This window comes from Tyto alba, unplaced genomic scaffold, assembly GCF_018691265.1.
Source record: "Tyto alba isolate M040663 unplaced genomic scaffold, T.alba_DEE_v4.0 Super-Scaffold_8, whole genome shotgun sequence".
NCBI lineage: Eukaryota > Metazoa > Chordata > Aves > Strigiformes > Tytonidae > Tyto > Tyto alba.
In genome coordinates, this window is record NW_024881329.1 from 6,114,082 (window position 1) to 6,141,475 (window position 27,394).

General features: G+C 35.8%; 1 protein-coding gene across 2 annotated transcripts in view; it reads left to right on the forward strand.

Annotated features, from left to right (window-relative positions):
• PLEKHA7 (pleckstrin homology domain containing A7) overlaps positions 1-27,394 on the forward strand; it is a 154,680-nt gene that overhangs the window by 114,173 nt on the left and 13,113 nt on the right. For both annotated transcript variants that reach the window (XM_042785212.1, XM_042785213.1), the window contains exons 11-23: positions 4,569-5,088; positions 7,130-7,216; positions 9,527-9,580; positions 15,245-15,313; positions 15,471-15,551; positions 16,885-17,034; positions 18,816-18,917; positions 22,439-22,547; positions 23,626-23,864; positions 24,299-24,487; positions 24,764-24,881; positions 25,736-25,815; positions 26,208-26,408. In XM_042785212.1, coding sequence (XP_042641146.1) covers positions 4,569-5,088; positions 7,130-7,216; positions 9,527-9,580; positions 15,245-15,313; positions 15,471-15,551; positions 16,885-17,034; positions 18,816-18,917; positions 22,439-22,547; positions 23,626-23,864; positions 24,299-24,487; positions 24,764-24,881; positions 25,736-25,815; positions 26,208-26,408 — 1,999 coding nt within the window. The remainder of the gene's footprint in view (positions 1-4,568; positions 5,089-7,129; positions 7,217-9,526; positions 9,581-15,244; positions 15,314-15,470; positions 15,552-16,884; positions 17,035-18,815; positions 18,918-22,438; positions 22,548-23,625; positions 23,865-24,298; positions 24,488-24,763; positions 24,882-25,735; positions 25,816-26,207; positions 26,409-27,394) is intronic.

Below are 27,394 nucleotides of genomic sequence, written 5' to 3' on the forward strand. Positions count from 1 at the left end.
ATGTGAGGATTTTTCAAATATGGATAACCTACTGAACTAGTACCATAGAAATTTGCTAAAACGTAATTATAATATACAACAATAAGAGACATTAGCATGTGGGTTTTAGTAGGGAGGAAACATTTTGGGCATTTTTTTAAAGCTTATTGAAGCTAACATTTGTCATTTTGGATCCAGTAAGAAATTGAAGGCTTGCTAATTCTGTTTGGAGGTCCATTCTTCTACTCTCTTATCTTTGAAATTACACTTAAAGAAGCTTTCATACTTTTCAGTTTTATTTAACATTCTTCTAGACTGTTAGAGTCAGTTTACTTGTATCTTTTTTGCTTGGATATCAATCAGTGTTTCCCAAGAGAATATGACTTTAATGAAAAAAATTACTTGGTATGTTAATTGTTCTTATACCCACAGATGTATTAGTCTAAAATAACATAGAAAACTATTGAACTAATTAGCCAGTTCTTAAGAAAACTTCTGTTGGTGTCTTCCACATCAAAACTATAGACAGTGAACAGGCTTGTCTGATAGCTAAATAAGTACTGTTTTCTTCCTAATTACTTTTTTACAGTAAATCAACTTTAGGCATATATCAGGCGTAGTGTTAAGACAGTGCTCTTGCAGGTTCCAGCTTTTGTTCTAGATAAAACCGGCTGGAGGTGCTAAGTATTCAGTGAAACTTTGCAAGAGTTAACTGCAGTTAACAAATTCAACTGCAGTGATGTAACCAAAATATAACACACTCTCTGTCTATATATAAATTCTCTTGTTACCTTAAGACCTTTCTTTATGTTCTATTTTAGCACAATTAACCTTGTTTTCTTTGTCTTTCCTTGACAAATGCTGTTACATTCTCTGCATTCAGAATAAATTGCATGTTACCTTCCAAAAGATTAATGGATTGATTTTTTTTTTTTTTTTTTTTTTAAATGGCACCCTCTCCCAACCTGCTGAAGTTGTTGCAGTGCACTTAACTGATGGATAAAAGTGTCATATTAGTTATGAAATGTCTTGAATTCAGGATGTAGAAATTTGAGATAGAGATGATAATTTGATTGACATCCTATTTTTATTTTACTAAGTAGTTTCTTAATGCTTCATGTTTACTGTTATTCCATCTAAAATGTTGCAAATAAAGAACACCCTGATGATTTAGAAGCCTTTATAATTTTTGAACACAGAATGAGAACAGTTTTATTTGTTTCCTGGCTCAGGTGTATGAAGAGGCACTGCTTGCAAGCAAGTTGATTATGACAAAGGACTCTTTCAGCTAGAGGCTTCACACAAATACAGCAGTTGTTTGTATAATTATTTGCAGGGATTGCACCTTTCATGTAGATATTTAGATCTTTCAAATAGATATTTTACTTCCTCTTTTTAAAAAGCAGTCAGAGCTGTTTGCTAACTAGTAAATATTAGCTGTCACTTTGGAGATTCATCTCTCTTGTACAAGGAACTGTTAGCTTCACTACAGTTACATCCAGTGTAGTCATCTGACCCCCTTCTGTTCTCAGGAAAGGGCAACACTTGCTTTGGTACGGTCCATGCCAGCCTTTGAGAGTGATCTAGAGAATTGGAAGAAGGTTTGAAAGGAGGCTTTTAGGAGGTTTTGGTTTTAAGTAATTCCAAGTTCAGGACCATCAAACAGAATCTGTCCAGAAATTATTAGTCTTTGATCTCATTTCAGTGCCTGGATAGACATAGTGAATGCATAACTGTAAAGAATCTGCTATTTCTAACAGTTTATTTGCACTTAAAAAATATATATATATTAAAAAGTCTGATAAACGTAAGCATAATATGTCCCAACTAAATGCAGTCATGTTGCGGAATTTCCTTCCTTACAAAGACAGTGTTCAACATTTTTTTGTCATGCAGAACTTTCTATTCCTTCCTGATTTGCTTAAGGAAGAAACATTACTTGTCTTTATTACATTCTGTGCATTCCCATGAATGGGCATAGTGTTTCCAATAATTGTATTTGTTTTCTTTTGAGCATTTATCTTCTCTTTTTACAGTATCTTCTGTGCAGTTGCTTCCCATTGCAGACCCTGAATGATTTTCATGGCCAGTAATCATATAATATGGCATCAGGTCATTTTTTCACTCTTCAGTGTCTGCTTTCCTTTTTATATTCATTATACCTCATCATACAAGAAAGGGAGATTCTCAAGAACAGCTGCTTTTGCTCATTTTTACTCTTGATCCCTGAGAAAGCAATTGTCCAGTCCGTTGTGGACTAATTTGAGTCATTTGGGACATTATTCCTTTCCTATTACAGAAATTGATATGTTATCTTAGTGCCTGTTTTTATGTGATGCAAATTATTGTTAAGGGTCTGAAACCTTGTGTGGTAGAGATGCCACCTGCTTAAAGCCTGTCATCTTAGCTGGAGGTTTCTCCCTACTTCATATACTGAGAAATTGCAGCCTGCCTGTATGTAGGCAGTTGCTCTGAGTATGACTTCGCATGTGCATTACATTGCACAGAAACTTCATTCTTTTTTCTAGCAGGCTGAAGTATTGCATGAAGCCTGCACTTCCCAGCTACTCAAAGTACTACTATCATCCAAACAGTTTTTAGTTCTTCTCAAAGTCATCCTTTTCTAAAGGAAAGGTGTGATTCTTTTTAAATATTTTTTCCCTCCCCAGAGCTCATGGGATCTTTTGTTTTCAGACTCTTGTTGCTTCTAAAGCTGCTAGCCCTGATGACTTCATTGACTGCCATTAATTCCTGCTGATCTCAATACTCCACCCTTTCATGTCCAGTTAGAAAATAACCACATACAGGTGTTTTGCAACATTGAATAGTTTACTGGTGCCTTCAGGAGGGCTTCACTAGGTTGGAGTGTAGGAGTGGTCAAGCCCTTTTCCCTGTTTTTCCACGGAGAAATCACCAAAACGATCTGTCCTAGCTTCATGCCCGTCTCAGATGTCTTTTTGAAACATTAACTGCTCCAAGCTTTCTCAGTTCTCATTCCTATCCAGAGAAAATACATTTCTAGCAACTACTTTGATTTTTCATGTGGAAAGAATTGTCAGTACAGTACAGAACATACAGAGTACACATGGTGTAATGAGCTAGACAAATAAAAGTGGCTACTTGACCGCTAAATGCTGAACTTTGTATTGCCTCTGTTCATACTACCTGCCTGCTTTAACCTTCAGTGTGAAATTCAAGGTAACATCCATGTACTGTGGTATGAGAGATCAGAGCTTTTATGAATTTGTAATCCTCCATGCACAGCTCAGGGCAGTTTTTCTGCTTTCTGGCATGAGGAATTATGAATCCTCTCAAGAGCATCTGTATTTCAAGGCAATCCAGCAGTGCCAAATCCTGCAAGTAGAAAGAGACAGAGGCAATGACTGAGCAGCAGTTGCTGGTAGCAGTTCTTTTCCACCTGCTTCTCTTATTCTTGGATGCTGAACAGAGATGTTCCTTCCCATCCAGCCCTTTCTTTCATGTGAAATTCCTGCAGGTTCCACACCATCAGGTCTCCTGCTCATGCTGAGTGTGGAGCCTGCCAAGTGGAGTGATGAATGTGTGCTGAGTTTCTTCATTTGTGGTCTTTTTTATTGTTTTTATTCATTTTTTGTATTGTTGCTCTGTAACAAGTCTAGCAGGATGGTTTTTTTGTTTGGAGATCCTGAATCAATGGGCGAATAACTGCGAGTAGAAAACCCTCAGATGTTTAACTGGAGAATCAGAAATTAGACAAGCAGGTCTAATTAAACATAAGGCTATGGAAAGATTTTTACTTCAGAGTAGGAGCTAACTACACTTTGTCAAAGCTTTTTGCAATTCAGTCTTAACTCTCTACCTACTATAAGATTTAATTTCTGCAGTTTAAGTATATTATGGAAGCAGTACTAAAGCCAGGATGTAATGCCTCTTTTTATATCCTAGCTTGTCAATGAGTTTTGTTGCAAAAAGCTTCGTGGTGCTTAAAATAGTAGAACCAGTAGCATTAGGTCAAATGAAAGTAAATCATACCAACCTTGGGACTTTGAGCAGTTTCTTACCTTTCTTTTACTTCATTCACATGAACAAAAATTATCTGAGATACTCATTCTGTGATTGGTGAGATTTCTTCTTGTACTTTCAGGTAATTTTTTATAACGAGCATGCATTTGTTGTTCGTAAACTGCCCCACCTAGTGGTGAGCAGGCTTTTGGGGAAGAGAAATATTTTAATTTACAGATTTGCTCTATAAACCTAACAATAATTCCTTTCTTCATGTTCTTGACATTCTTTTTGGTGTAAGTAGATAATGCTGCTGTCCCTTAAGTTTATTTCTAGTAGGTCATCCTGGGTTAGACACTAAATTAATTTAAAAGCCTGTATTTATGCTATTTGCATCTTTGAGTGAATACAGTATAATGTTTTTGTGCAGGGTAGCTTTTATTAATATTACTTTGTTAATATTTCTGTACATTCTTTTTAAATTACTCTTGTATGTTGTGATTTGTAGCTTCTGTGCTAATGTCGAGATTTTTTTTTTTTTTTAAATCAGTCATTCCCACTCATCAATGTATGCTAAAATTTACCCTTTTTCCCCCCCTCCTTTGCAGCCTCAGTTCTGATCAGACTCTTACACGTCAGGGTCCCAATCCACCTTTTCCTGAAAACTATCACACTTTGCCAAAGAATACCAGGCAGCCTTCAGGGAGCTCACCACCACCACCAAACCGCAATTTGCCGAGTGACTACAAATATGCACAAGATCGTGTTAGCCACTTGAAGATGTCCCAGGAGGAAAGGAAAGCAAACAAGGATGGAACTGTTTGGCAGCTGTATGAGTGGCAGCAAAGACAACAATTTAAACATGGCAGCCCCACTGCCCCACTTTATGTAGGTTCTTCAGACTTTATTGATCGTGCTAAGTCAAAAAGCTCATTAGATGTTCCACGGTCAATATCTGTTCCACCCTCTCCATCTGATATTCCTCCACCTGGACCTCCAAAAAACTTTCTCCCAAGGAGACCACATACTCCTGCAGAAAGGCTTACAGTTAAACCATCTGATGAGAGACAGGCTGTAGACGTTCCTTTGGCTGGATCACCCAGGAAGATAAGAAATCATGCTGTAAAGGTTTGTATACAGTGTAACTGATTTCAAACTCAGCTACATGTGATGTCATGCCTTGATAATTTAATTTAGCCATTTTTCATTGCATTCTTCCTTGTGTATGAAAGATTATGTAAGTTGTAAAATTTAATACAATGAATTACATTCTCCTAAAATTCTTTTTGATCATTTCAGCTTTATTAATTTTTGTTGTTTAGGAAAGGAAAACTGGTGGCACATCACATTGGTTTGGAATATTTTTATTCAAAAACTGGAAGGCATATGTTTATGTGTATAAAATATACAAATGCTGGTATCTTAATGTATAGAGTAGGTAGGCAAGAATATAAAACTTAGCAGGATGAACACATACTTAAGCTTGTAGTCTTCCATGTTTGCATGTCTGCTTTCTTTACATGCTTTGCTATTGTGGTTAGTCTTACAGCTGATTCAGTTACTATGCTTTTAGCCATAACTAAAAATTTTTCATGCATTTGCCAGTTTAAGCCTTTTGCAAAGTCATTATCATTGGGCTAACCAAAATCAGAGTGTGTTGTTCTGAAAATTTAACCTTTTGCAGAATTTTAGTGTGGGTGTTTGTATAGGCACTGTTGTACCCTCTTATCCAGAGGTAACAGAGGTTCCCTATGTGGCACTCCATGTGGTTCTTCTTGCCTAAGGAAATTAGGGAAATTCAGGATTGAATCAATGTAGAATTTACTTGTCTTGGTGGCTCTTACTCTGGAATAAGTGGAAATGAAAGCCTCTGTGTTCACCTAATTCTTTGACCTCAACCACGGGCTCTGATGAGGAAGGTATTTACAAAGAAATAGACTTGTAAATTCAGATACCCAGCGTGGGTTCAGGACCTTGACTTTAGGTTGCATGCCATGCCAGCTTCATGCTCAGTTTAGATTTTTTTCCTAGTGTATATGTGTTGTAGCTGTCAGGTGTCTTTCAGAGTTTATAGATTTATAATATTCTGTCATAGGATGAAATAGTCTAGTGATGTGCAGCACTGGAAATTAATATTTTTAAAACTCCTTATTGTATTATAGCAGACATTGGTTTCTCCATGTGTAAGTTGAAGGAGCATTACATCCCTTACAAAGGAATCTGCAGCAGTCTTTTCCCTTTCTGTGCAATGTAGCTGCATAAATTTTACTCATAAAATAAAACTCTTTTTATGTCATAGTGGATTTACCAATATAGGGAAATACAGTTTTCCTCCTCTGTAAAACTTTTCCATAAAACTTCTGTAAAAGTTTCTAGAGAAAATTCTCATGTTTTTCTATGTAAACACACAGCGTCATTTTACATTTAAATGTATATGTCTACAGCAATCTGCGATACTCCCCTCTCCCTGGAATGCTTTATTAAATTTCATCCAGTTATACTTCAAAAAAAAAAAAATACAAGGAGAACAAAACAACATTTAGTGAAATTCAGAGACGGGAATAAAAATAAATCATGAGACATTTAGTGTACCTTGAAGAAAGCCGTAAAAGTTTGGCATTAAGAGAAAAGTGAAAGAATGGTTGTACAGTAGGTTTTTGTATTATAAGCAGAAAGGGGCAGATCAAGTATGATTATTTTTAAAAACCTGGTATTAATGGAACCCATTGCCACAAGGTGTCACTCATGTCAGTAGCTTAGTGTTCCCTGGCTAAAAGGGGGCATTCACGGTTGGTACTACCTGGAGCACAAGCTGCTGTTGGAGGGCGTAAGCCAACCAGCCTTTCTCTGGGAGACATTAAGTGGGGGGGGGAACTTTATGAATATTTTTTTTATTTGCTGGAAGCCACTCTGCATGTTCTGCTGAAGCATCTTGTGCTGCCAGAATCCTCTGTTCTGCCCAGCATCACAAGTGCTAAAATGGCATTTGTTCATTCATAAGTTTTACTTAATCACCAAAGGATCTGGCTGGCCCACGCTTGTTACCCTGATCCATGAATCCAAATAGAAAAATTTGTGGCAGAGGTGCATATCGTCTGATCTTTCCCACAAGTGCAACATACCTCTCACGTGGGACAATCCTGACAATTCTGGCTGTTGCTTCTTACAGAGCTCAACCCACATTGATCGACGCTCCATGCCTGCTATGGGCTACATGACACATACTGTGAGTGCACCCAGTTTGCATGGCAAGTCGGTAAGTTGAGAGAGGAGTTACTTTTCTTTTGTGTCATCATAATATTGTTGTTAAGTTTTGAAATTCTGCTCATTCCACAGTAGCTGTATTTTTATTATTTAAAACATAAATAACTTGATTGAGAACTTAATCTTAACCAGCTCCCAGTAAAACCTGTAGGAATTTTGCTGTTATCTGCAACGTGAACAGGGGTGAGCTGTCTGTTCTTACAGGATTGAACTTTTATTATGTTTATTTGACCAAATGCACAGTTAATGAAATAATTGCTTAATCATGTCAAGTAACTGTTTTCTGGGCACTGAGGTGAAAAATGTAATTACAGTTACTCTCCCTGAAGACTGCTAATTTCCTCTTTACAATGTGTCTGAATACCTGCAGCCTGAAGAGCTAACATTGCTTCTCATTCGATTAAGGAGGCATCAGGCTAAGTTGGCTAGTATACGAAATTACACAATCGCACAATTACTGCAGCACTTGCCAACTAATTCCACCTATCAGGTCAGCTGCTGCGTGGCTCATCTGTGCCGTATGACATTTTGTGACTCTGCAAATGCTTCATTAGTGGCATGCTTGAGTCTGTGCTTTTTTGCCCATTCTTTGGTATTCTACAATTCCCAGGTCATTTGCAGGTTTGGGTTTTTTTTTGCTACTGTATTTGCTATAAAAGATGAGCATTTTAAGTTCTAGGGCACCAGTGCATATGTTTCAAGGTGTTCTGTATACTTCCTTTTTATACTGTTTCTGAAAATGCTGCATCTTCAGAAATGTGGGTTGAAAGATAAGTTCATTCTAAAGCAAAACCATTTCTTTGTGCTGCTTTTGTGATGGGATTGGCTCCCTGTGCCACATGCTCTGTCACGTGCAAATTGAAATGCATCAGCCAGTTTGTACGTTCATATGAGCTTGTAACTGTGTCAGTTCTGCAGGTGAACGTTGGTTCATAAAAGCTCAGGGGCATCTTGGATCATCAGCAATGACCTTGACTGCACTGATGTATGAAACTTGGAAATGTGAGATCAAACAGAAATCTGCTTATAGGGCTCTCTGTCTCATACTAGAGCCTCAAAAATGGAGCCACCTGGGAATAAAATGTGGCAGCTGCTCTTGGCATTGGCGAAGGCTTTATACTGGCCCAAAACTGAAGGAATTTTTTTGAATTTGGAAACATTTGATTTCCCAACTTACCTCACCTACAGAACAATTGCACTAAGATGGGCAATAGTAACAGGGATTTCTCCAAAAATGGGCAGACATTCTAGTCAGGTCCTCAGCCAGACTTACAAGCTGATCGGACGAGAATTGTAAGTGAATACCTCTAAGGAAATGCAAGTGTGATCTATTGATTTTTATGGCATAAAGGGTTTTCCTTTTCTTTTTTAACTACACAATCTCATTGGCTCAAAACTTGAGAAAAGGTACAGTTGTGGTTTTCTCTCATTTGGAAATTGAATGTACCCAGAACACAAAATCCTGTCAAAATAGCAGGAAAAATTCTAGGAATTTTGGGGCATTTTGGCTGACTGCAAAGCACATTTGCAACAGTTAAACTTTATTTTGTTCTGTATTGCAAATACCTCTTTTGAAAAAAAGGCAAAAATAACTTTGTTATGACTTCTGTGCATGCTTTTCTTGAAGCGACTGTAGTGAAAATACTGCTAGATGTATGTAACTATAAAATTAAACTGATCGCAATTACAGGTGAGCCAATGAAAAATAAGGATCAGGTTAAATGCGATTGCTTAAAAGACAAAATGGATTCTCTAATCATACAGTTGAGATCTACAAAACTTATTTCGTACTTTCCCTGAATAAAGAAATTAATATCTTAAAATATGTATGAAATGTGATCAAAGGTATTCTAATGATTTGTTATATGATGGCTTCTAGTTACATCTGACATTGTTAGGAATATCTGTTTTCTTCTTATCCAAAAGAGACATATTGTGCTAAAGGACACCACCATAACTTCTTCAATGAAGGAATAGTCAGTAGAAATTGATCTTGAATAAAAAATAACTTTTGAAAATCTATTGTTTCAGTTATGTGTCTCACTAGAGGTGGAAAACTCAAATCTGTATGTCTGGAGGGCGAGCATGAGGTAGTTATATTCCTGGGAAATATTTTGCCCATTTTTCAGCTGTAAATAGCAGTATGCTGGTGGAGCAAATGTGCTTTTTTATGTAGTTCCTACTCTGTTGTTTTGTTTCCTCTTTCATCCATTTTCTTATATATGACCAATCCAAGTAGTTTGAAGTTGTTTCAAGCATTCAAATACATTGCATTGTTTTTTCCCTATGTACTTACCTGAAGGCGGATGACACTTATATCCAGTTGAAAAAAGATTTGGAGTATTTGGATCTAAAGGTAAGATCTTATAGGAGTCTACTTCCATCATTTTTTTTAAACCCAGTGGTCTTTTGTGTATCATCTTTGTCCCTGCAGATTTTCAAATCACCTTCTGCTCAGAGATGGAAAGTGTGTCTCTTTAGCCATGACTGCTGTGCTTAGTATATTGAGTGTCTTTAAAGTGGTGACTATACAATTAAAGTGCAAAATCAGAAAATGTAATTGCTTCAGTTTGTAGGAAGAACTTATGTTACTGGTACTCCAGATCATTTAGTGAAATTGGATAAAAAAAAACTGATTGAAAGTATTTGTCTGCTGTAGCATTAGAACCAATATGAAGTTAACTCCTCTAAGTTAAAATAGGGTGTTCTTTTAATCCAGCTTTTTCCCTCTAAATCTTCTTGAGCTGATTATTTCCTTGTTTTTATATTATGCCATATTTATAATATCATGTTTTCTTGTGAAAATGTGGCGATTAATTAGCACCTATCATTGTTTTAATATTATTACAGCTAAGAGATTTCAAATGCACCCATTCATCCATCCATCTGTAGATGTGATCTGTCCAAATAATATTAAATGATATTTCCTTCTAAAAGAAAACATTAAAAATACAATTTTGAGCATCAAAGTGTCTGCCCAAACTAGATTACTTCTGCATCTGATGCACCTGATAGTGAACAATTTAAAAGCAAATCTATAGGTTTTGAAGAAAAAAAAAATCAAATAAATGTATAATTATTTTGCTTAGTAAAGCAGTCTACCACTTTCTATGGTGTGTAGGATGTCTCACCTTATATAAATCATATGGTGTTTCTGAAAATCAAGGTAGAGTGAAATTTGACACATTATCCTTATTAGTTGCATGCATGTAGTTCTCACTGATGCCGTGGGGCATTGCATCTGTGCAAGTAATGAGCTGAGTGGACCTACTAGTATGTGTATTTCAATTTTATCTGATGCTCTAATGGCTGAATATATAAGCAAATATATAAATTGAAAATACAAGTAATACATATTACACATGTATAGTGTCATATATATAAAGATAGAATATCACATAATACATGTGGTATATATAGTCTAAAACTATTACAGTCATTAATATACAAATTTGAAAATGATTGGACACATTTCACTTCAGGCCTTGTTCTTGTTTTGTTCATGGCTTTGCCAAATGTAACTGCATCCCAAGCCATTGGCTGAATTTTATGCAAATTTCAATTTAAAATGTCCTGCAATTTGAGAAATTAATAATAAACACAGTGTTTTGTCCATTATAAAATGCAACTGTTTTCACAATTAAAAGTGGCCACAGTTTAAGCCTCTGAAAATTTTCTATGCTTTGCAAAATTATTAGGATGGGGTTTTAACTTCTTAGTGGATTCCATCTGGATTGTTTTGTTGCAATCTGGGACATGAAGAGCTATTTGGTCTTCCAGGTCTTCCTTTGTGCCTTCCTGCAGCCTGTGTAGCACTTGACAAGCGCAGCCAGAAGGAGAAATGTATGGGGACACCTGATCCTTCTGTGAAAAGAATCTTAATGTTAACATTAGTTCCCTTTTGAAAATCTTGACCATCAAAATGTCGAGTGTGTTTCCATAAGAATGATGTAATTTTTCAAAATGGAGACTTCTTAATAACCTTCTTTCAGTAGTGGTCCAGAAATGTAAAAATACAGGTCAGGTTGCTGAAAGGTTGAAGATACCATGTGACACTTGAGGAGGGGTCATTGTACTGGTTAAATTTGTGTTTTGCCACTAAATGTAGAGATACTTTGTTTTGCAGTATGAGGAAAAAAGAATAGAGTGCTGGATGAAACTAAGGAAATTACATGTTGATTTGGTAATGGTGGAATATGGCCAACTTACAGTTAACATATGTGGTACCTTTCATTTACGACACTGAAGGCTGAGCTAGAAAGCCCGTTAATTCAAGTCTCTCCTTTGACTTCACTGGGCTTTGAGATAGACTCACTCTCATTAAATAATTTCAAACAGGATGGAAGATTTTAGAACTGGAGTTAAACTTCTTTCTTTTCACTAAATCCATTATTTGTGAAGATCTCTCTTTTTAGAGGTTTCAAAATATAGCTTTTCAACATGGAACAGTGATTAAGCAATTACCTGCAGAATACATGCCATAGTACTAAAACTGATTACAGTAACTGGTTACACAGTATGTAGTAACTTGTTGGTACTCACGTTTTGTGCGCCCCTTGTTCTTATCCTTTTATATGAGCCTATTTTTTGTTGTTTACTAGTTTAAAAATATTATCTAAGGAATAATTTTTATGTTAATACCAAGATTATATTGTTCAACATTATAGTGTATTGTCATAACATAAATGAAATAAAAATGCGCTAGGGATACTAATCCATTTCAGTAGTTTTCTCTTCCATGAGAGCTAGTTCTGACGTTAAAAAAAAAAAAGTCTAAAGGCTGTTTACTCAGACTATGCGGAAAAATTATTGATAATTTTGAACTTGCCAAATACCATGCGTTGTGGAGGTTTCCTTTAACAATACTGCCCTTAGATTATGAACTTTTTCTTTCCCCAAAATTGTTGCAATGATTCTGTATTCTTTTTTCACTCATAAAATAGAGGTACGTGGAGCATGAAAGAAATAGTGTATCTGTATGCTTTAGCATAACCATGCCTCTTCTGGGAACAGATTTCCACAGTTGTGTTTCCACAGTTGGGGTTTTTTTTATCTCTAATGTGGATAAACCCGTATTAGAAAAGCAGACAGGAAGAGCAAAGGAAAGAAAAACTCAGTTCTCCCCACAAGCTTCTAAGATGACTTTGCAAATAAGGTGGAACACAAGTGGTGAAGCAAGCTTCCCTTTTTGTTACTATGAAATCAGGTTGAAGCAGGCTACAGGGGAGATGGATGGGCAACTTCACTTTGGAATACTTTGCAAACATTCCCAATCAGGTTATACAAGATATGGATGAGGAAGTATAGGAAAGTTTGTGTCACTAGGTATAAATTGTGCAAGTAGATCTGGGGCCCTCTCAGGGTTTCGGCAGTGGTCCTGCTTCATCCTTCTGCAATCGTACTGTAGTACCTGAAGCTGTTGAGTGTCTGCTGCAGTTGGAAGAGGTTGCTAGTGCACACCCGTGCCACATAGGTAATGAAGGAAATAGTGTATGGCAGGTGTGTGTTATGGGAGGAAGGGTAAGTGTGATTGAAATAACTTTTTTCACTGAGGTTTTACCTAGATTGCTCAAATTATCAATATAGAGCTCTTAGTGCAAGCGTTACTGCACACTACATGGCAGAAAATGCCTTGCTGTAATTCCCAACACTCCTGAAACTGCAGTTGGACAAGTCTGAGCAAATCCTATTTTGTGTTGTGTGCTTTGCAAAAGTAAAGAAGTCTTATGGAAAAATCTACCCACAATATAACAAGATAGGTAGATATCCGCTTGTAGCTCCTGTTATGGTAGATTATATAGACTATAAACCTCAAGGAATGGTGTGACATAAGAGCATGTGATTACTGCTGCTCATGGAGTTTTGAGTTGTAAGGTTTGGGGGTTTTAATTTTTACATCTGTAACAAGCTATTACTAAACTTTTGTTTGAAACAGATAGAAAATAATGGACCTCTGATCAACATGCTATACAAAGTGCTAAAGAACTCAGCACAAGGGTTACTATCCAGTATACATGTAAGACTGCTTGCATCTGAAATGTGCTCATCCCATTGCTTTTTAAAATAGCAGTGTTTACATATTCTGGCTTTTACAGGTGTCTTATGGTAAACAGTAAAGCTTTCTGTAACTTTATCATTTCTTTCCTTTTTTTTTTTTTTCTTTCTTCCCCCCCCATTTTGGAGTCTGTGTGAAATTATGGCTGACCTCAGTGTTTGGTTTCATTTTATCATGTTTTGAAAATGATTGTGTCAAGCAGTGACTCCTATGTGTAATTTTGAAAATGTGAAAGCATGCTCAATATTCATTATGTTCTCATGTTCACTGCTTGATAATTAACAAATTCTTTACAGTTCTGATTATGTAATTTAAAATATCCCCAAAACTCTGGTTCTTATGTTAATTGCATTGCTTTGAAAAAGGCTTTTGCATTCTCTTAGCGTGCAGGTAATTAAATATGCAAAATTATTACTTTGACATGCTAGTATTTATGCTTACATTTAATTATTTGTTAATATTAAATCATTCCATTGATACTTTCAAAAGAAATTATTTTTCTTATATAAAACACACTGTTGTTGAAAATTAAAATATCCAATAATTGAAAGTTTTGAGAGGCAGTAAATGCTTTTGATTTTAGTGGTGGGGAAGTAACATTTTACCACATGAAAATACATGATGTGTCTTTGAATGGAGTCTGCCATTGGAGGAGAGAAAACGGTAAACAAAAATGATGACCATATTCTTCATTCTGTCTTAAGCCTACTTTGTTATTTGAAAATACTGTGTGTAGATGGCTAACTTCATATAACATGCAAGATGAGAAACCGAGGTTGTATCAAAGATTTATCTACATTTAGAGTAAATTTGAATTACTTTAAGAAAGATAGCATGATCCTGTAGGAGCCTGTCGGGTTAATAAGCAAACTATGTAGCTTCAAGTCTGGAGATTGCCAGCCAGTGAGTAACAAAGCAGACTACCCCTTCTACGCCACCAAAAGAGCCAACAACTTCTGCTCTTCTATTAAAACCACTGCTCTTATATTATTAAGGGCAATATTTAGGTGAATTTATCTTCGTTGACTCTTGCCTGTATATGAATGGAAATATACTGTATATGAGTACTATACTTCTAAACACCAGGTGTGTCTTTGGTAAGATAGTATTTACTTTAATGAATCTTTAAAAGTGTTCTAATCTAGTAATACTAAGTCATTAGATTTTAAGTCTTTTTAAAAATGTGATTAATGAGCTGTATTATATTGCCATAATCTTAATCTCATTTATTCACAAAAATAATCCCATGTAGACAGTGGAAATAATAAACATTTCTACAGAAATAGACATGCCTTCATTTTAAGATTGATGTGAAGGTTAGAAGTATAAAATAGTATAGTTTTTTTACTGATTTAAAAACTGTGTTATGTGAGAAGATAATCTTCTCACCAGAAATTGATCATGAAACCAGTGATTTATGGAATGAGAGATGTGGTATATTATAAACACGTCAAGATAGATTAATTACTTTTAATTCCATTATAGTACTTTTATATCAGTCTGCCTTTAATTCACTCTGTACTGTGGAAGAGACTATCCTTTGTAGAATGAAATAGTTGCAAAAAAGTTGTATATTTAGTCATTAATTAATGCTGCTATTCTTGCAACCACGCATATAAAGGAACTATTCAAGTCCTCTGGCTTCAAGAAAGCCATTAAAGCTGGACTGTTAAAACTATTAGATTTTGCAGGAAAAGGACCACTGTAACCATAGACAAGTGGGATTATACTGTTTTGTACAGAATTTTAAGCTACTGTAAGAGTTATTAAATAGCCTAATAAAACTAGTAATCCTTTCTGATAACATTTTCTAAAAATGAAAGCCATATTTGAAAAGACTTTTATCCAAAATTTTATTAATCTTTGTTAATAAAAGTGCATATTTAACAAAACTTTTAATTGTTGAAACATAATCAGGTTTTAGCTTGCAACAAATTTCTCAGATCTTTAAAACTTGTTCCTCAGGTGACAGGCCGTGACACGTTAAAAGAGCGAAGTACAAAACCTGTCAAGATTGCAGAAAGTGATACTGATGTAAGTATACAATACCACTTCAGAACCTTTGGCTATTTACGTTGTACTGTTACGTGTTCACATTACTATGTTCTTTAGGGTAAAGTATTGATAGTGGGGACTTTTCTGCTTAGTCTTTTAAATCTAACATTATATATTTATATGTTTTCATTTTCAGGTCAAGCTAAGCATTTTCTGTGAGCAGGACAGAATACTGCAGGACTTGGAGGACAAAATAAGAGCCCTTAAGGAAAATAAAGCAAGTAGATTAAAAAGAGTTTTATAAAATAAAAAACAACTTTCATCTAATCATAAAATATGGAATTACAAACAAAAAATTGAAATACAGGATGCTGCTTGCGTTGTAGTAATTTTTTTTTGGACATGTGTATAAACTTAAATAAGAAAAAGGATTGGTTTTTATGTTAGTATTGAGTACCCACTTTTAGAAAACATGTTTTTGAAAATTAATGTTTCAAACCCATATGCATTTAGTTTTCTGGCATTGATTACAAATTGGAATACATACCCTTTACTGTGTGATTTTGCTTTATGTCTTAATGCGTAAGACTGAATCATGTTTCATTTGCACTTCTTCCCACCTGCACACATACTGTTTGCATAAATAGCAGTGTGCTACCATATTGAGCTCTCACTGTAACTTGTGTGCTGGTTTGTTGTTTTGTTTGTTTTTTGTTTTTGTTTTGTTTTGTTTTGATTTTTTTAAGAAAAGAAAAGGAAAAGGAGAGAAGGGAGAGATTCAAATTCGTAGTAATTTCAGAAACCTATGCTGATTTTAATATAGTACTGTGAACTTAGTTCTGAGGGTTAAAACTGAAATGCTGGAATATTTTCTGTGACAGATCTGCCATTGAACCTCCTTCCTTTCCTCTGTGCCCATTCAAGTCAGAGTTCAAATAGTGAACAATAACAGAATGGTTTGCCTTCCTTGTCTTTCCTTCCTGTATGTATGTTTATCTGATTCACTGCCTATGAGCTATAGCTGTCGATAAATTGAGGTGGTTCAGAAAAAAATATATTCTAAAATGAAAGTACTGTCCAGGTGGATCCTTCAGAAGAGCTATTGTGCAAAAATGATTCAGTGTTATTTACTCCTGACTGAATGAATCAGGCCTACTTCATTATTTTAGACAATATTTTAATCCCTCACATGGCTAATTCAACTATAGCAGTGAATGAGAGCCTATCCTTAAATAAACAGCTAATGCTGTGCTGTGGCAGGGCTGTCACAGTTCTGTACTACTAAAGGGAATTTTCCTGAAATTGTAAATTAAAGTCTTTTACGGACTGTAAATAGAAGAATTCCCCTCTCTGTGCTTTGTTTTCAACATTTGGCTATTTAATGGAAAGATTCAGTGGAAAATATCAGATAATTTTGGTTATAATAGTTAATTAAGGCTCTTGTACTTTTCCATTTACATCTTAGTCTCCACAACAGGAGGCCAGTCCTAGCCTCTAGTGGCTTATAGGAAAGACTGGGAGTGTGGAAAACGACTTATATATTTCCGCAGGTAGATCTGTAAAATTCCATGTAAATGTTGTAAGCTTACTGCCATCTTCTTCTTTGTTAGGATCAGCTGGAATCTGTTTTGGAGGTTTTACACAGGCAGATGGAACAGTACAAAGACCAACCACAACACGCAGAGAAAATTTCTTACCAGCAGAGACTTTTGCAAGAGGATCTCATACATATTCGGGCTGAAATTTCCAAAGTTTCAACGGTCTGTGGTATTGATTGTTTCACAAAAACCGTAATCAAAATACCAGCTAGAGTAAAACTGTTTTGTTCTTTGGATACGGGAGTTAAGTCGTCTTCTGAACTGATTAGGTTAACGTACAGGATATTAAACCAGGACAAAAAAATTTAAACCACCTCAACAGCTTTCCTTTTCAGTGCCTCCTCCCCACCCTCTACAAAAAAGCTCAAAAAACTCTCTTATACCTTTTTCTATTTATGTATGGGGCTTAAATTGCAAATCTTTCAGCTAGTCCTTTGAAAATATAAATGTGATTCCATTATATTTTTCCAGGAGCAAAAGGAATTGAGAAAGTCTGTTGATATTTCAGTCAACATTTACTGTTGATATTATGACTTGATGACATTCAAATGCAATTTAATGTTGCATTTTTATTAAAAAAATATTTCTAAGAATTGGCCACGAAAGGGAGTATATTAAACCTGGGTGTTGTGTACTCACTATATTATTCCTACCTCTTAATGAATATGGGACTAGCTCTTCATAAAATTGTTTCTAGAATTGCATGAACACCTTTCCTATAGTAAGATTTGATCATTAAAATGCCAGTATTATTTAAATGTATATATGTGGTGTCTTGTGCCTGTAGAAAATACATGGCTTTCACAGACAGCATATAAAATTTAATCAGGGGTATAAATAGCAAGGACTTGTAGGAATGTCTGTACTGGCCCAGTGCAAGGCTCCTTCTAGCCCAGGGTTCTGGCTGCAGCAGTGGGCAGATGCTTAGGGAAGAGTAAGGATAGGAGACGTGGGTAGTATTCCCTGTCATAACCAATCCAGCTTCTATTTTCTGCTCAGAGAATTCCTGAGACTGGTGGGTTTTGTCTATTTAGTAATCCTCCCTAGATCTCATTTCCAAGAACCTGAACTGTCTCCTATTAAATTCTTTGAATCTTTTGCATCCAAAACTATAATTTGTCAAGGTATTGCACAGATCTTTTCCCCACTATGTAGACAGCCACTTTCTATTTGTTTTTGAGCCTGACTTGTACGTGTTTCACGTGATAGACCCTTACTCTCATCTGCGCTCTCCATGCCACTCATGGTTTCATAGACCACCATTATTTCTTTTCCTCAACTCCCAAGTGACCTCTTTTCCAGACTTCAGAGAGAAAGACTATTCCATCATTCCTTACATAAAAATGCTCCTGACGCTTGATTTTTCTCAGTTGTGAGTCAGAATGCAGACTACGGTGCCATGGATGCTAGAAATAATCTAAGTAAAGTAAGGGTGACTGGACAGCCTTATTTTCTGGGTGTCTGCTTGTTTGTTCATTTCTAATGACATTACAACACAGTCTGTAAACGTTTAAACGATAACCTGCTCTGTGTTTCAAAACACAAGTTCTGGTTCAGGTGACTGGATTTTAATTGTAAACTTGTTTTAAATAGAGGAGTAAAGTTAGAAGGAAATGGAACTGGAATAGACTTGATTCCTTCATAGCATATTAGTCATAGTTCAGATTCTATTACGTGCCAGTTTTGTGCTTAACGAATGGTTTTGTGAGGAAGCCGACCAGAGTTTTTTAATTAGGAATTCCTGACTTGATCTTTCAAGCTATAAAGCATTTTGGAGGTGATCATAAACTCTAAGCAAAAATGCAGACTACAAAATGGATTTTTTTGCTGCTTTTTATAATAGAACACCATCTTAAAAACACTTTGGTGCTCAATTAGGGAATAGATAGAATGATTTCGAAGTTTATCATAACATTGAATTAGAGTATTCCCTCTGTTAACAGGAAATGGAAAATGCCTGGAATGAGTATCTGAAATTAGAAAAGGATGTGAGCCAGCTGAAAAAAGCCTTACAGGAACAGATGAATAGTTCATTGGTATCTCAGGTGAGTCCATTTCCAGACACAGGTTTACTTATGAGATGATGGTTTTGTCTGAAATTGAAATAATTATCTCGTAACAGAAATTCTCTGTAATTTTTTTGCTTTATTCAGCTGTCATGTAGTTTAGTTTGCAAAGTTCAGGCATTGTAACAGCGTAGCTGTGCAGTAACTAGCTATCTTGCAGCATGTGTAATAGTTTCTCCTAAGTTGTCTATGCAAATTTGTCATTATTTTATTACATGCAGACATCTTGACATTGATAATGTATTTAATTCATAAGACTATGCAGGACTTCTTAGTCATCCATTTATTTGATCTGACATTGTTTGCTTCTTTATCCATTTTTAAGAACATCAGTCACTACCTTGTTATTGTTATAACTTGTTCTTTTTTATGTTCTTCTCTTTATTCAAGATTTATCTCTGCACATTGTTTCGTGAAGTGGAATAAGTGTTTAACAGCCATCAGTAATCAGTTAGTCAGTTTTGAATCTTACAAAGAAGCTTTGTTTGAAGCTAAGTTACTCTGTTCGCTGAACTGGATGTGGCATACCCGATTATTTCTACATACCTGCTTACAACTGGTGATTTTATTCTTAGAGCGAGGAATAGAGTCCCGATTTTTTTTTTTCCTGTGTTTAAGCAGAACAGTTTTAATTAAAAGACAAAACACAAGGAACAGACCTAATGTATACATTTTGCTCAAGTCTTAGCCTACTTTTGTAAATGGAAAAGCCCATTTTTCCTGGACCAAAAGAGCTCACTAGTTAAATTTTTAAATTTATTCATTTGCAACAAATATCTGATCAGATATGAATTGAAGTATGTTTATTTCCACTATTAATGAATAAATGTTTTGTATCAAAGCAAGAGTTGTAAAACTTTCTTAGATCTCATCAGTCTTCAAAGACCGTTTTGATTTACTTTTATTTTGAGGGGTGAGGGAGAATGATTCAGTTTCTAGGGCCAAATTATTATGTAATTGAGTTCAGCTGTAGAATACATCTCTCCAAAAAATCCCAGGGGTAAGTTAGAATAAAATCATCCCTGTATGAAGTTACTTTCTTTAACAAAGGGAAATTACAGGTTTAAGCAAAATATACTTTGTTAAAGTACTTTAATATTTTGTGCATTGAGCATGCTTAAAATACTGGATGTGTGGCATGCGATTCAGTAATATGTATAGAAGGAAATGAGGTTTGCACAGAAAAAATGTTAATTCAGTTTTATTACCATCTCATATACATGCATAATTATAAAGAAATGTACATGCATGCACACACAAGCATACACACACTATGTGTTTTGTGTGTGTATATTTACATATATACATGTGTATATATGTATGCATAGATACATGTTTGTCTTTCGCTAAGATTTTAAAAAATGTTTCTTAATACTTATTTTGGAGATACAAAGGGGAGCTGATTTTTTTAGAGTCTTTTTAGAATATTCCTAAAGCCATATTCCTTCAAAGAAGTCTCACTTGAAATATCCATAATACAGTTTTTATGATCTCTGCCCAAGGGTATGTAAACTCAGGATTGTTTATCTAGTATTTTCCAATAGCACTAAATTAATACATGCTGTATTTAAAACCAAATGCAGTCTTCATGGAGTATTATTAACAATTCAGTAAACTTTCAGGCTCAAGTTGCTGTAGGAAACAGCTAATGTTGTTTATATATAGCATTAATTAAGAGGTTAAAACCTAAATATTTCAAGCAGCTTGATCATAGTGAATCTTGCTTTTCAGAGTGTAGCTTCATTGCGTTTGCTTATGGGTTGGAGGGGTCTGGGCATGATGAAATTAACTGAGATGGGGTATTTTGTCAGTGATAACATTTTAGTTGGTGTTTCTTCTTTGGTTTTATAAATCATTCTAAATTATGTTTCTGTGTGAAGGAAGTCAGAGAAATCGATTTATCTCTCCAAGTTACCTTTTCATGCTTGCCTATAAAGTATATTTATACCCTTTCGTAAACAGCAATCTTGGCTTTCATAATTTAAAAATAAATTTATCTGTTTATCTTTTAGATCTAGTCCATTTTTGATCTAAAATATTCTCTTCACATTGATATTTAAGTAATGGGAAGAAATAATATTAAAAGATCTCCTGGCTTTTGTAGATTACTTATCGAACATTTTCTGAGTGGTTTTAGATGCAGGATTTTTTAACAGTTCTGAGGCTTGATTATGGTAAATCCATCATTTGGTTCCTTCTAGTATGATTAATCTCAGAAAAATGAAATGGAATGTGCAAATTTATAGTTTGTATCCTGACAATATTTCAAGATATGTCCCGTCTGTCGAGTGAGTTTGCTACCGGCAAATAACATTCTCCATCATTTAAATGTTTGTGTTCTTGGCACCCTGTTTGCTGATCTGTAACCTGGCTGAACATATTTTCTGATCTAAGACAGAAAGTGGAAAGCAATTTATAAGCCTTCCTTAGCTCTATGAGGTGTAAAGGCTTTTACTAAAGTTTTTCTCTTTCAGGCTTATAGGATTAATTAGCAGTTATTTTGCAGCTCATGGCAAGTGATGGATTTCTAGAGTTCTTGAACAGTTTGAAAGCAGTTCTTAACTAAAGTGTTTCACAACCTTATGCTTTCTTTAATAATATTGTTTTTCTCTTGGTTTTACTAAGTTTATTCTTAATGCCAATTTCTAAAGGCAGAATTGCCGGGCTTTGATTAAGTAGATGAGAATAGCTATTTATGATGATTGCATTGAACATCTGACTGAAGTGGTGGCTTCAGTAGCCAAGGCCTCTGGCTGCAAGATGTGGTCAAAGGCAGAGCCTGGGCTGTAGGCAGAGCTTCCCTTTCTTCCCTCCTGGAAGGCCTCGGTAAAGCACATGGGATGCAAGATGAGACCAAATCCTGGAACGGCAGCAATATATTGTTTCAACCTATAATGCATCATGTCCAGTAGGCCTAACAACCCAAATATAAGCAAAAATTACATTTGTCAGCCCTTCTGGGTTAGCTTTGGTTTTATATTTCATCCATGAAAAGCTGTTAGGAAGTTCACAGCAGTATTCAGGGAGACAATACTGATTTTTTGCTTTTTAAATATTGTACATTTACCCTGAATGTATTAAGATGAGTTTCACATGGCTGCCATAGCAGTCTGAAGCGTGTTAGTATTGGATTTAAGAACAACGTTTAAATGAAAAGGTTCTGTAAGTTCATTTTATGTAGAACATTAAACTAGGTTTTTGTAGCCTGAATAATATTGTAGAGAAAAACGTAGAGGTGTCTCTTTCCCCCAGTCTTCTCTAGGAAGTCTTCCAAGACTCAGAAAATGCTCTAATAAATTTTACAGGCAAGATATGTTGGTTTGTATTGGTGTTTTGTTTTGTTTTAATTTTAAAATAATTATTTAACTAATTTCTAGACCCCTAAGTTTTCATATAAGTTCTGAAACATGTTTGGTTTTAGTATCTAAAGAAGGATAAGCCCATAATAAATTAAAAATGAGACATAATTGGTACTTTTTTTTTTTTACTACAAACATCAGGAGAAAACACAAATACAAAAAGACTTGTGGAGAATTGAAGATGTTACAGCTGGCTTGAGTGCAAATAAAACAAACTACAAAACCATAGTAGACTCTATCAAGAATCCAGGTAAGGAGAACATAATTAAAACATAAAAAACATAAAAATGCAGCTGAATCTTTGGGTCTGTGCAAATAGTCTGGAAGCTTGTTCTACTGCAGAAAATCCAGTTAATTCTGCTATTGGCTGCATCAGAAATCTCTGTTGACTGAACATATTAACTGGGCGTTTCTTTGGTTCAGGTGGCAAAAAGGTTTCTTGTTTATTTCACATACTGATGGCACTAAAATGTAACAAGACATAAAAAAATGGAATAATAGTAATAGGCTAAGTTCCTCAAGTTGCAGAAGGAGCTTCTGTCACACACCAGGCTCGTACCCTTGTAATATCTATTCTGCATACTGCCCAGGAGCTCCTCTCCGTGTTCTTCTCTGCTTCCCCCCCGGCCCCTCTTGGCTGCTGCCTGGCAGCCCTGGCTGCAGTTGCCTTACCCCTCCCTCTTCAGGCAAGTGTTTGGTGGGCAGAGCAACATCAGCTATGGAAAAGAGGAAGGGAAAGTGCGTGTGGTCTGCATTTCAATTGCTTTATTATGTTTCAAAGAAAAGACCTAAAGCACTGGGATAGTAAGAGACTGTGAACGCCTACTGTAAATTCACTTTATATTTAAAGTATCTTTGCTTACCTTTTGCATACAGAGATAAAATAGTTCTGAGATGGTGAGATCTTATTTTATGTAAGGTATGGCTGTGAGTGCTTAGCCTTGTCTAGATCTATAGGCATCTTAAGGAATCTGTGGCACGGGGCCAGGTACAGCCTATGAACTGATTTTGTATGACTGTCAGGCTTTTCTTTCCCTTCCTCCTACTGCCCTCTCCAAGGAATTTTACTGGATGATATTGAAGTGTGTGTTTTTATTTTTGGCTTGAAAGACTTGCTTGATCCTCATCAAGAAAATGTTTTCCACCTCTGCTGCTATAACATAACAATCAAACATTCTTATGTCCAAAAACCCCCCTGTTCATTCATGTTCAAAGCAATATGCAGCGTATTAGGGCTGATTTATGAAGCCTAAGGATATTAATTGCTATTCCTATGAACATTATTGATAAAAAACAATACCTAACACATTTGCATATTTCTTCTCCAGAGAGAAAAACAGTGCCTTCATTTTCTCAGTCTCCAGTGCCTTCCTTACCTGCTTCCCTCACAGCTGCGGAGAGCAAACTTTCAGTTCCACAAAGCCCTCCACCCAGCCCGGTTAAGTCCTCTCTGGAGGTTAGGCTGTATCCACAGCCTTATTTTCAAGCCAGAATGCAGCATCAAGCACAGCAGCTGAAAAAAATCGAGCCGCCTCTTCAGTCACCAATGAAGCTCAAGCCAAAGGTTGTAAGTACTGCTCACGTGAGATTCATTCACCAGTGTTTCCATTTACTTCTGGCAGAAACCGTGCAAGTTCCATGGTTGCAAAGTGCATGCAGTGCGGAAGCACAACAGGGAGACACTTGAGGTGTTTGTGTTGAAACTGAGCAATAACACTTACAGGAGAATGTATGTGCGTAACCTGGAGCTTTATGTGCAGTAGCCCTATGCTGTTTTAGAACATACCAGTCCAGAGCCTTCTTGGGAATGCTTTGTGGTTGACTGGTTGTTTGCGTTCTTGGGCCTTGTTTGGGTTTTAAAGCCTCAAGCTCCTGGTGTGGACAGAGGAGAGCCTGCTAAAGCAGTCACCAATAACTCATACAATGTAATGAACTTTCAGTCAGTTTATGCCCGGCTGTTTTCAGATTGCATGTCAAATACTTGTGCTTTCCTGTTACCAGGAAGATGAAGCACCGCCCAGACCTCCTCTCCCTCAGTTGTACAGCCCTGATGATCAGCCACCAGCGGTTCCACCTCTCCCCAGAGAAGCCACTGTCATCAGACACACATCAGTGCGGGGCCTGAAACGTCAGTCAGACGAAAGAAAGAGAGACAGAGAACTTGGACAGTATGTAAATGGAGATTATAGGGTGAGCACTCGTACACCTACACACCTGCACTTTAAAGATATGTGAACCTATAATAAAAGATACTATTGTCTGTAAAATATATGGATCTCTACATCTAGGAATAAGGAGGGAGATATGATGGCAGAGAGATAGTAATGGCAAGGAGAGATCTATGCCATATAATAATGGCAGAGAAAGATTTAGTAATCCAGAAACAAAGCTTTAGGATTTGTTTTAAGCTGATGAAGATTTGCTGTCTGTGATTTCATTTGAGCTGATGAGTATTTTTCGATATAGGTGGAACTGCGCTCATACATGAGTGAACCAGAACTAGCAACAATAGGTGGTGACCTCAGCCAACCTTCCAGTGGTTTAATAAGCTGTGACAGTGGATACCAGACATTACCTACCCGTGGTAAGCCAGGAATTTATGCAGCTGATTTTTAACAGGACTGTTTATATAGGAGCTTTTCTCTCCTAGGATTTCCTGAAGATGGTCTTTATCATCAGATCATTATTTTTAGATTAACTGTACTATGCTGTGAAAATCTAGAGATTTTGCTCATTTTAATGGTGCCATTACAACCAGCCTTTTGCAAAGCAACTTAATATATAATGATTAAAAAAAAAAAAAAATAGCAAAACATGAAATTAGCTATTAAAATGTCTCCTATATTCAAAGTTATTTTTCCTCATACTTTCTGTGTGATCTTTTACAATCTCAAGTATTTTTTTAAACACTTCTATTGCCATTGAAATGAAAGTGATAAAGAATGTGAATATAATGCCCCCAGACACTACATGTGAATTGACTCTCCATCCCCACTGTGCTACAGTCCTGTAGCTGTTTCACAAGTTATGACAGAGAGACTATTTTGGGAAGAGCAATTGATTTCTTCACTGTTCTCTTCTTATTTCTTACCTTTCGGACTGTGAATGTTATGGTTTGATTTTCTTCTTATATGTGATTATTTGTACAGCTTAACTACCGGTGTACAGTTGAGTTCACCCCATACTTTATTTAATACAAGCTTCTAAATTATTGTAATTCTTTCTGAATTTGGTCAACAGTGACCTAGAACACGTTACTTCTGGCTTAAATGAAATTTTGTGCTTCTCATGATCTTCTGAACTGCAAAATGTGAAATGTGAGCTAAAAATAGTAAGCAGGATGTCACAGAAAAAACATGATAATTTAAAAAATATGTGGCACTTGTCTTCGTTTTGTCTGTCGTTTGGTTTGAAAGCATTCTCTTTTTCCTTATAAAGGTTTATCTGGATCAACTTCTAGATTGCACCAGTCATCTACCATTTCATCATATGCAACGCTTCGAAGGGATAGATCCAAGGTAAGGTCTAAATGAACATCTGAAGGCAAATGTCTGAACTGTTTAAAACAGTTAAGACCAGAATATATTTTGCATAGCAGGAGGTGGCATTGTAGTAGCATGGGAGAGGACCAACACCTGTGATATAATAAAATCTCTAGTTTTTCACTTTCTCAAATGCATCGGAAAACACACAGACAACTTCATTTGAAGTAGATTTATAAAGCAAGGGTTAGAACCAAAAATCAGCGCTACTAATATAAAATATAGAGTTGAAATGTGCAAATTACTGCAAAAATAATAGAACAAAATCATGTTAATTTAGTAGTAAGGTAGGTGAAAGAGTTAATTTTTTGTCTACTTCTGATAAAGTATTAATTACGTGTGTTTTGTGTGCCTTGCGCCTTCTACAGGAGAGACCAAAGAGTGCCTTGGAACGTTTGTACTCTGGAGACCACCAAAGAGGCAAGATGAGTGCAGAGGAGCAGCTAGAACGAATGAAGCGACATCAGAAGGCATTAGTTCGTGAACGCAAGAGAACTCTTAGCCAAGGAGAAAGGCAGTCTGTTTCATCTCGGTCTTTCATCAGGCCCATTTCTGCAGACATAGGCTCAGTATGTTAGATATGCCTTAAAAGGACTAAACTAAAATTATCTTTGGAATTTTTTTTTCCTAGCAAGCACTTTCACTTGAGTGTGTGTGATGCTTCTAGTCTAATTAAATTAGTGTTATACAGTATAAAAGGAGTTCAGAGAGTGTGAGTAACAGATGATCTTTTTTTACTAGTAGTTACAGTAAATGTAGCAAGTTCAGCAGGTAAGTTGGTCAGAGGTTGGTGTGCTGAGTGGAGATGTGAGTATAGTGGAGTGATTTCAGAGATATGACTTTTTTAATTGGAATTGTATTTAGAAAGTGTAAGAAGCTTGTACAGTTTTAAAACTGCTTCATAATGGAATGGGCCTTTTAGAATGTTCGTATTCATCATGGATATTTTTCTTTTTAATTCATAAATCAGGCTGCAAGATAGTCGTCGTAATACCAGACCAAGGGGGTGTTTGTTTTTTTTTAAAGAAATGATAAACGGATAATTAGTTTTAAAATCTAATCATGCTGAATAGAAATTTATGTGAGAGCTAATGTGTTTTAATTGATACAAATTCTTCTTTAAGGCTTCAAATATAGAATATTCTAATAAGGCTCAAATTTAAGTTGCTGAAGAAAAGGATTTTTGTTGCATTCTGAGATTAAATGCTGTACAGATGATAAGGTTGTAATGATACATTTTGGATACTAACCAAAGCAATTCTAATTGGTGAAGTTACCTAGTTGCTCACTTGGTGCTAAACCAAGATTGTGCTGTAATTGCACTTACGCTGTGGTCTTTTAATTTATTTTTTATTTGGTCCACTAGAGCTTTAGAATGATCACCTTGTTTTACCTAATTCATTGCACAAGATCTCTTGCTTTTAGATTTGTCACTCATCATACTTAATGCCTCTCTTTATGTTTGCTTGTTTTTAATTTGCCGAATTTTGTAGTTATTTTAAAATTTCTAACTGGACTACTCAATTTTTACCAGGCTTAATTGCATTTAGTACAT